The following is a 10634-nucleotide window of genomic DNA, read 5'->3' on the forward strand; positions in this document are numbered from 1 at the left end:
AGTTGATGAAAATCAACCAGAATTGCATTTCTTTAAGGAATTGTCTACTAATATTTCAAAGACTGCTAATTTAATTTCAGGTAAACAGGTTGACCAAGACAAACTCAAGATGCACCAAAAATTGATGTAAGATTCTAAACTCTGGATTTCTTATTTGTTTAATTTTCTTGTGGACTGTGAACAGACAAGGCCCAGAGAGGATGGCACAGCCTGTTTCCCGAAGATGTCTTTTAAGTAGCCAACAAAATATTTAAGATAGTGGATTCCCAGTTGAGTTTATATGTGGCTAAGACTAATAAGGGGCCAAAACTTTTATTAAACAATGTTCCAATGAATATTACAGAGTTAATATACAGAGCTAATGACATAAAATGAACACTCCTGTAGTATTTACCTACAGATGGGGATTCTAGCTTGAGATGTTGAGCTGAGCTGAGCTGACGTTTATAACTTTGATGGCAAGCAAGGGTATATAGCAATCGGGCTTGAAATACGATGGATAATGAGCAATGACATAGCGAATGCATCAATTGACAGAACCAGAGCGGAAATACCCTTGAACTTGCACATTTTTGAATCCCAAGAGAACTGGAAAACTTCCTACACGACTCGTATCATATCTTGTAGTAAGAAAGATTAGGAAGTTTAAGGGGTTCTTACTCTCTGATTCATCACGTCATGATAATACAGCAGAAGACACATTGGTTGACCAAGAATACTGAAGAAGAACCAAAAGACCATATTTCCCACCTGTTCTTAAAACAGAAGTAACGGAGTTCAGATATTTGACAAGAAATTATGACATTGAATAGAATCAGACATATACTGTGAATTAGAAATTTCTTCTAAAGAACGATCACAAGGGTGTCATGGGGATAATTCAAGTCTAAAATGAGATTGCAGTTCAATATGTGATCTGAATAATAGAACCCCAATAAATGGGTTACATTCAGCACTTATAAGAGTTATCCCTCTTTGAAAATGCTGAAACGTTACTTCATTCAGTCATAACAGTTGCATGTACAGGCTAAAAATCACTGGCTAATCGGGCATATTTTAGTGTCTGCACGAGTGAAGCTATGTTTTTTCATGCACTTCCATATTCATATTGACATAACATCTCAACTTTCAGCATTAATCAAATATATCTTCTCTAAACAGAGTAGCATACTAAGACAGTTCAAACCAACATGTGGAAGAAAACGTACCATGGTATTTTGGAATTTATTTTGCAGGTAATTTGTCAACAGAACCAAGGGAATCTGTATAATCAAATAAGAGTGTTACCAACAGAACAAAAGAATAGTAAGGTGAAATGGAGCGATTTTAAAATAATTAGAATAAAAAAGCAAGAACGCTTCCTTACTTAATCAATGATTCAAAATAAATCGAAAACTACAAATCTTGGAAATGTCAAGTGTTATTAACCTTTTAGCTAGATTGATAACGTGATAATCATAAGAACAAATTATTGGAGGGTTGAAGATACCTGGAACAGTATTCCTATGAAGGCCCAAAACTTGAATATGTGGCACGGAACAGCGATGCAGAGCTTTTGACAAGACATAAAATGGAACTAAAATCAGAAAGTCTACTCTCATATCAGGGTTCAGGGATTTGAGTGACTATTTATCCTTTCTCTAGTTAGGAACAACAGAAGGATTCACCCTTTTTGCTTTTTACTGACTAGTAACATGTAAATGAACACCCATGGTGATAACTAATGGATATCACAGAGACCCTCGCCCAGCACCATGTCTAATAATGAGGATAAGAAAAAAACCAAAGTACATACAATAAACTAATGAAAGCCACATACCTCATGAAATATAGCAGAGACGAAGAACGCAATCACAACAGCAACTCCCTGAAATGACCATGTGTTACAACGGCACCATCACCAAAGTCAAATGCACGTCACACCATACATAAATCATCATGGCGTCAAAATTGTTCAATGAGAAGAATTACCTTAGGTATCCCATTCCGTAAGCATGGAAAATAAACATGCCGAACCATCCATTTATGCACAGGCTGCAATCAATAAATAACATCAGCACCTACAGGTCAACCAGCTGTTTGTGTATGAAAGTTTCGAAGAAAAAATTGAGGGGCTAAAGAGATATACCATATTCCACATTCTCCAATACTGATGTGATAAGCAAACATGAAAAATGAACATACACACAGAAACTCAATTCAGAAAAGATGGCTGGCAGAAATAAAAATCAGGAAAGAACAAGTCTTCAAATAATAAAAACTTACCTCTTCAACCGTCTTTGCGTTCCACCAATCTTTATAAAACTCACGGTCACCAAAACGAAGGACCTCGGCAAGTATATTAAACCTATATACCCAAAACAGACTGTCTTAGATAACTGATACATGTGAAAATTTTCAGATTGCAAAGGACGTTCTGGGAGTATGATCAATCAGGAGGAGAATAGCTCTAGAGTAAATATCATGCATGGGATTCTGATGAAGCATAGCTTTGGAGAAGATTCAAAAATGAAAAGCTGACACAATTACTAGTTTCTTGTCTGAATATGGATATCAGGTTAAGCATGGAGGATACAGGGATATGCAAGTAAAAAGGAAAAAAAAATGCAAAAGACGAAGATGCCATACCATAAGTGGAAGAAGCAATAGAACATGCAGAGCCACACATATAAAGTCGGAACTGATAGCTTCAACACCCTCTCTATAGCATATAAGAGATCCCCGTTCAGTGGGTGTTGAGAGTTCTGGACAATTGGATTGATATACTACAAAATATCTCCAACTAAAATATCTTAGTAATGTTAAACCCAAATCAACGTTCAGTCAAAAGGAGGAAGTGGTCAAATTCAGGTAACAGCATAAAAACCAGCTTACCTGTTCTACGATAAAGGCCATAAATGCAGTAAAAATTGCCAGTTTAATACATTGCCGTGTCACCCAGCCCTTCCTAATGCATGTTGTACGAGGATAGGTTGTCTACAAGAAATACAGGAGTCAGAATAACAACTTTTTAGAGAGAAACACCAACGAATAACAGCAAGACTACCTGATAACACAAAGTTGGAGCCACCATGAAGTACGCCAGACTCTTGATGTTAACGTTGTCGGAGTTATCTGTATCCGATGAATTGGAAGACACGTCACCCTAACACGAGAGATAAAAGTTGTGAGTGAGACAAAAGATTGCTTCTTCATATTTGTAGGAAAGCTTTCTAATATATGGATAAATAATAACTTAATATGACTTATTAGAATGGAAAAAAGAAACATTCTCAACTAACGTAAACTATGAAAAATGGGTTAAAAAAATCAAGTCGAAAGATTTACTGCAATGACATGTAAAGAGCTAAGCTAAGCCAAGGATAAATTCGCAAAGATCCCTAGTTACAAAAAAAATCTGGTCTTTCCAATAACTGAGCTGAGTATTTGTGCCACGAGAGTTATCTACTAAATCCGTCATTGAATTCCGACCAGCTTGGGATATGACACTTTTGCTATCAGAAGTACTTGCACACCATGGAACGCTAAGTCCCTTTAGTTAAGTTACATGGACACCAGATAACAATCTAAAATAGTGTTTGTTCCTTGGTGGATGGATTACAATATAACAAACAGAAGCTCATATTGCTTTGGGTGTTACAGTTGCTTTATGATCTCACACCTCATATGGCCAAGTATGATACTGCATGTTAGTTGATATATCCACGGATTCTATAAATTGATACCTCTAAAACATTTCACAGTTAGGTTTTTTCTGTAAGTACTTATCTGACAGTAGTGTTGAGATTACCTTGCCACTGGACTTGGAAAGCGCCCTCATATCGTAATTTGTATGTGCATATGACACCAACTTCAACCACACAACGCTAGCAAAAAGCATTAGTGTTACACCAGACATAACTGCTGAATCAAACCTGCACAAAAGAAAATAGCTTAAACCGTGCCATCTTACAGACAACGAGAAAACCATCAAATTAAGCAAACAAAAAAATGTATCCGCATAAGGTACACTCACTTGAGAATCATACAAACTGGGTACAGAATTGAAGCTGTGGTAATTAGCACATGAAGAGAAATTACAACCTGCAAGAAATGAGAGTAACTGAGCAAACTTCTATTCAAATTAGCAATAACTATTCATTCCTTTTGTCTTTTTTTTTTTTCTTTTTTGTTAACTATTCAAATGAGAGTCTTTGCATTTTATCGAGTGACTAGTTCAGGAGAGATCCTAAGCTTCTTAACAGATACCCAATTTTCCATTCTTTCAAAAATGGATCCCTTTGACATATGGTGTAGGCATTAGTAACTAAAATAAAGACTCAAAATAGAAGTCCTGTATGCTGACAAAATGGAAGTGTATTTACCTACATGTCAAACTGGCAAGTCCAGCTCAAGAACTATAGTTTGCCAAGGGGGTCTTAAAAGCACATCCAGTGAAAGCATACACTCATGGATAGCTATGCTGACGGCTAAAGAGCATAAAATGCAAAAGAAAATGAAATAACCTTGTTATTACTTACTGGTTCCGAAACAAGCTTATTTTGAGCTAGCTTTTCAACCATATAAGCAGCAACCGCGAATAAAGGCAGGCTGAGACTGGAATTTAAAGAAACACGGAGTAAAAAAAATATCACGTCAGGATGTTCCACGAATGCAGTTACTTCGAACTCAAGTTTACATTTTCTATACAAGGAAGCAAGGGAATTGTGTAAGAGAATAGACACATACCAGCACATGAAAAGTGGCCAGTCTCTCAGTGATGTAGAACTGAACCAAAATCCAGATCCAATTAGTAAGCCATACTGCAATAATAATCAGCGTAAAAACTCAAACAACTAAACTGCTGTATGCCACAAGAAAATTGGATTTAAAACTATGCAATATATTAGTAACCCTGTTGGAATAGATGACTCCAATTCAACTGCGAAGCATAGCAAGGAGAAAAGTACAAACCTTCATTAAGTTCTCAATAATAAGCCTGCTGTTGACCGCAACCAGCACAACAATACAGAGATTGAATAAACCAGCATGACTCTGCAACCAAATTAAATAGTCGAGCTAACTAAATTACAGATTCATAACAAGTTACCACACTTTTCTACATCGATTTCTTCAAACCGATATAAAAAAAAAAATGAAAAAACAATAATCTAAAAACAAGTACGATTGCTAGCTAAAGCAGGAAGTAGATATTTAACACTAGCTAATTGTACCCCGTTCCACATAATTCTACATAAACTTCCTAGTCCACATTGCATCTTAGCAGGTCTTTCGTAACTTCCAACCAAAGATCACCTTAAGCTTACTGCTTCAAAGGTAGCTACCAAAGTTTTCGACAAAATATCTTAAAACAAATAAGATCAATAACAAAATTTCTAAATCAGGAAATGAAGATTGCTTACTAGCTAATTGTACCCCATTCAACATACTTCCTAGTCGACATTGCATCTTAGCAGGTGTTTAATAACTTCCCAGCAAAAAATCACCTTAAACTTACTGTTTCAAGTAAAGCTATCAAGACTTGCTTGTTACAATCTGTTGCAATTACAGAAATTAGCAAAGCAATTAACCCGATCGAGACGAATGGTCATAGATACTCCCAATAAAACCACCCCCTTAATCAGAAAAAGTAGGTCAATATAGTGTTATCTAGTAAAATAGATGCATCAATCCATGAGCACTAGTCTCAACCTGATCATAGTTCCCATGAACAAACACAACATGGGCATCTCAATTTTGCAAGAAAACATCAATTTTGCAAGAAAACATCAATTTTGCAAATTTTTCTACTTTCAATTCAGAAAAATCATACCCTTTTAGCTAACTATTTACAAAATTCATAATTTGAGAATCAGAATAAACGAGAATCAGTACCTGTCTGAAGATGGCATCAGAACTAAGAGGACTTTCTTTAACTCTTCTATGAGCTGGAGCTGATGCCCTATACATATACTGTTAGAAAAAACGCTTTAAAATTACCAATTTTTCCATGGACTGTGTTTTGATCCCTAGACCTATTGCCCATTAGTTGTTTTTTCTTTTGAATAGATAAAACAATAGTCCCACATTGACTAAAATCTAAAGAGTTTTAGACATAAATACCATAGAGTTGGCTATAAGGGCATGGCCCTTGGGTCATTAGACTTTTGTGCTTGGGGGGGAGGCTTAGACTAGGGCAAGGTTGCCTTTCCCGTACGCGCGGTGCTTCGCACAGAAGCACGTCCGGTCGGTCGGTCGGGTCGGGCTCGGGCTCGGGGTGTGGGTGTGGGTGTGGGTGTGGGTGTGGGTGTGGGTGTTTGCCTCTCTTGTATGTACGTATTTGGCTTGGCAGCAACACACTGCTCCATGCCTGTCAAAACAACTTTTCTTGCACTATCTTTAACCCAACATAACCAGTTTTTCCTGTCATACGCATGGGTTTTCTTTCTTGTTTGTAACTACACAAACACTATATAAGAGAGTAGTTGTAATCTCATAAGACATACCACAGAGAAATATCTCTTCTACTCTCCCTCAGTTTTTCTATAAACATCTCTTCTACTGTTTTAAGTTCTGCCAAGCTCTAAGGGTACCCTCATTGTATGCTACATTGAGGGGTACTAACTGTAGTTGTATCCTGGAGGTGACTCGCCAACTGCTGTAGCATCTCAGAGGAGTGGCAGGCGATATTGCCTTTAGGACAGCGTAGTCTACGTGCCTCTACATTCTCTGTGCAGCAACATCAGCAACATTATTTTGTGCTAAGTATCTTCTTCTCAGTTACTTTATTAGTATTTTTCTCAACATATACTTCTCAGCAAAATTCGATGATCTTTCTCTACCACCTCCATCACCACCGCCACCACCACTACTAACAACACCGGCACCCCCAATTCTCCCACCCCCACTCTCATTTTCATCTTCTCCATTACTAATCAACGAAGAAGAATCCTCCATATTAAGTAAAGATTCTTGATTACTAACCAAATTTGTTCTATCTTCATCACTAGAATCCAAATTCACCGTTGGGTCTTTCTCAATTCCATCAACACCGACAGTATCAATCTTATTAGTACTAGTAGTCGAGTGGGTTCTTCTTCTGAGGGTTTTAGGGTTTAGTGATTCTTGTGAATCCGCCATTTTTAGAAGAGAGAAGAAAAAGGTGCGAATTTTTTTTCCAGAAAGATTCTTGATTTTATCCGAATGTTTGTTGGCGTTAGTTAAATTGATAAAAGTAATAGCATAAAAATGATACTTACAGAGAGATTTTTGTTGAGTGTTTGGGACGATTTGATTGGTTGGATTATCTTGGTTTAAGAGTTTTGGTGGGTGGATATAGCGGTTTAGGAGCGGCTGGAGGAAGAGAAAATGATAACGTCAAGGGTGTTTTATTTTTTTGGAACGATTTTTTTGGGACCATGGTTTTTTTTGGACCATTGTTTTATAAGGCCATCTACCCCATATTTATAAGGGATGTCTTTAAGTGTAGACATTACTAATTTGACCCCCTAATCCTAATTGAGATTATAACTAAACTAATAACTACCAAAATATAAAAAAACGTAATCTAATCTATTAACAAAACCAAAATCAGACTACCCTACCGCCGCACAAAGAAAAAAAAAGTCTTCTTCTTCTTCTTCTTCCTTTCAACATCGTCTTCATCGATTAATCGTCAATTCATAAAATTTTCATCGTCGATTAATCAATCGACTATAACAATGGTTCTTCGAAAGAATACCAAAAGACTCCCAGGAACAGGTCCCCCATTAGGACATCTAGCAAATCAGCCAAGTGATTTTGAGATTCATAAAGAAGTGGAAGAGCCAAGTGAATCCATAATCCAGTATAATATACGCAGTAAGAAGCCTGATTCTTCCATGGGACCGATTCACAGGTATTTCCCGAGAAACCCATTTCTTTTAATTTGATTTTCATCGATTCAATTGATTAGAAATCATCAAAATAGGGTTCAAATTGAAGTTACAGTGTTTAGTTCGGTTAGAGCGTCTTTTACTGTTGCCCTAGTTTCTTAGCCGAACTCCATGAAACGAAGAACACGAAGAACAGTTCGGTTTTATAGGATTGAAAACTAGGTTACCGAACTCGTGAGTTCGGTTGTTTCGCAAAAAATGGTTGAACTGTCATGTAACCGAACTATAGCCATATTACCAAAAATAGGAAAAAAATCCATGTAACCGAACTGTTTGATTTTTCCCAAAATTTCTAGTACCCACACTACCGAACTCTAGCACCTTTGTTCGGTTGTTTCGCATAAATGTTTAAAACTGCCATGTAACCGAACTGTACCCTTATTACAAAAAAAAAATTTGCCATGTAACCGAACTATTCTTTTTTTCCCTATATTTTTAATATCCATATAACCGAACTTGTTCCAATATGTTCGGTTTGTTCGCAAAAAATTTTGACAAACCGAACTCTTGGCTATTTACATATATATGTGGAGTTCGGTTTTCTCGAAAAAATAATTGAGTAACCGAACTCTACCCTGGAACACGATTTTTTTTTCTTGAGTTGGTTTTTTTTTCGTGAATTATTCCTTATTTCTTTTGTTTTTTTATTTAGTGGCAAAGGTAAGAAATCTAACCAACCATTACCGGAAGATTTGAGAACTCCCACGCCTAGAGGCCCAAAACACTTAGGTGTCGATAAGCGTGGAACCAAAAATGCTAAGTATGGAGGTGAGTCATTACCGGGTGTTGTCATCCAAGATGGTGTCAATAGATATAATGTTGACAACGTAATCCAACAAGTTAATGAAGAGATCGTGGAAGAGATGAGCAGTCAAGAACATAATCAAGGTGGAGAAGATGAACTAGATCAAGGAGGAGGAAATGAGGGTGGCGATGATGAGGGTGAAAAATATGAGGAAGGCGGAGACAAGGATGGAGATAAGGATGATGATGAATCAGAGGAGGGATCAGATGAAGAGGAAGAAGAAGAGGAACAAGCAGACATAGTGGTAAAGAGACCTAGAAAGACGCCTAAAAAGCCTTGTGCTAGATATTCGTACATTCTTCATAAGGATTTGTGTTTTCCGCCAAAGAATCCAACATATGGTACTCCAAGAGATGGCGGGGAGGTATTGATGGGCTACAAAAACTCATGGGCTGCCAATATCTTTGCAACAAAGGTATGGTTCAATCTTAACCATCAAGATTTAGATTTCTCGGTCATTTTATTATATTTTGACATATATTGTCTTTTCTATATATATTAGTATATAAGATATGATGTTGTGTTTTTAGGATCATAAAAATGTTGTTCGTGTTTTGAAACTTCAAAAGAACAAGGTATGGAATATATAAAATGAGTGTGATGAGGTCCTCCTGGCGGTATTTGATTGTGTACTACGGAACGGGATACAACATGCACACCAAAAATTTGATGCTGTCACTGTTACTGCATTTGCCGAGAGGGCTTATCCAGAAACGAATACCTTTCATCTACCTTTTGGTGATAACTCCGGATGATTGTTTTAGAATCGCATCCCTACCAATTACAGGAACAAGTGTTCGAGATGGCTACGATCCCTCGATGAGTTATGAAGTTCTTCAAAAACTAGTTGAAAGGTGTCTAGGATGGAGCGATAAAAAGGCACAATGTGAGTTTAGGCGAGCTAACAAAGAGCCTAAGGAAGGTGATGAGTATAATGAGTTTGAGGAAGACCGCACGTACAAGAATAAATTGAAAAAGATCAAGCTCAAAACCTCGTTTGATGAGTTTTCAGGGACGAAAGATTTGGTTGCTCAAGGAAAGTTGATGATGACAGAGGAGAAGACTAAGCACCATGTGACTGCTTATTTGTTATATCAACTTGGAACCATCTTCTTCCCTGAAACTTCAGGCCACGTGGTAAATACTCATTACCTCCAGCTATTGGACCCCTTGGATGAGGTGAACAACTACTCTTGGGGCATTACGGTTCTTTCATTCGTTCAAGTGGAACTCAGAAAAGATTCGAGGCTTAGGAGTCTATATTTTGGAGGCTTATACACCCTTGTTCAGGTACCCCGTTAAATTATCATTTGTGTGTTTGAATATATAAGTGAAAGAATGTGTATTGTTACTAATCATATTGCGAATGTATTATTTTTTGCCTCTTCTCATAGGTTTGGGTGTGCGACCACTTCCCTAAACTGCAATTGTCTAATGCTCACACTCCTTGGCCTTATGGGAAGCCTACAGCTGGTAAATATGAATTTTTGAACTCACAGGAAAAGAATAAGGAAACAAAGGTGTTGGAGTTGAGGGAGACATTGGATAAGTTATAGTGGAGTCCCTTAAACAACCGAAGGTCCGCCATTTTCTTGATGTTACCATCTTTGTGTACTTCATGATGCGGCTTTTTTGGAACTTCTCTTTAATTCTCTCAATATCGCGTTTGAAGTAACTCTCCATTGCGTTAAACACAACCACAAAATCATCGACACATCCAAAGAGATTTTTCTTCAACCGGTGGTGAGCCGATTCTACCAAACTTGTCGCTTGATTCCCAAAGTGTTTATAGTTGTTGGTAAAATCATAAACGAAGCGCTCTTTGTGCGGTTCCAACCATTGCTCCACCACATACGTTATTATATCCTCCGGATATTCGGGGCTAGACCAATGTTCTCTAAATTCGGTAATATTTA

The 10634-nt window shown here is 37.3% G+C and overlaps 1 protein-coding gene across 1 annotated transcript; it reads right to left on the reverse strand.

The window, feature by feature from the left end:
• Positions 1 to 296: 296 nt before the first annotated feature.
• On the reverse strand, positions 297 to 7119 carry LOC113316617 (diacylglycerol O-acyltransferase 1-like). The gene is made up of 17 exons (XM_026564779.1): positions 6856 to 7119; positions 5875 to 5952; positions 4954 to 5034; positions 4729 to 4802; positions 4521 to 4596; positions 4016 to 4083; positions 3791 to 3914; positions 3047 to 3145; positions 2875 to 2976; positions 2629 to 2765; positions 2266 to 2347; positions 2129 to 2149; positions 1972 to 2034; positions 1820 to 1867; positions 1490 to 1552; positions 1209 to 1262; positions 297 to 750 (listed from the first exon to the last, which is right to left on the reverse strand). The coding sequence occupies exons 1-17, from the start codon at positions 7117 to 7119 to the stop codon at positions 646 to 648; spliced, it is 1539 nt and encodes a 512-aa protein (XP_026420564.1). The 3' UTR covers positions 297 to 645.
• Positions 7120 to 10634: the final 3515 nt, after the last annotated feature.

The sequence above is a fragment of the Papaver somniferum genome, chromosome 10 (genome assembly GCF_003573695.1).
Source record: "Papaver somniferum cultivar HN1 chromosome 10, ASM357369v1, whole genome shotgun sequence".
In the NCBI taxonomy this organism is placed as follows: Eukaryota; Viridiplantae; Streptophyta; class Magnoliopsida; order Ranunculales; family Papaveraceae; genus Papaver; species Papaver somniferum.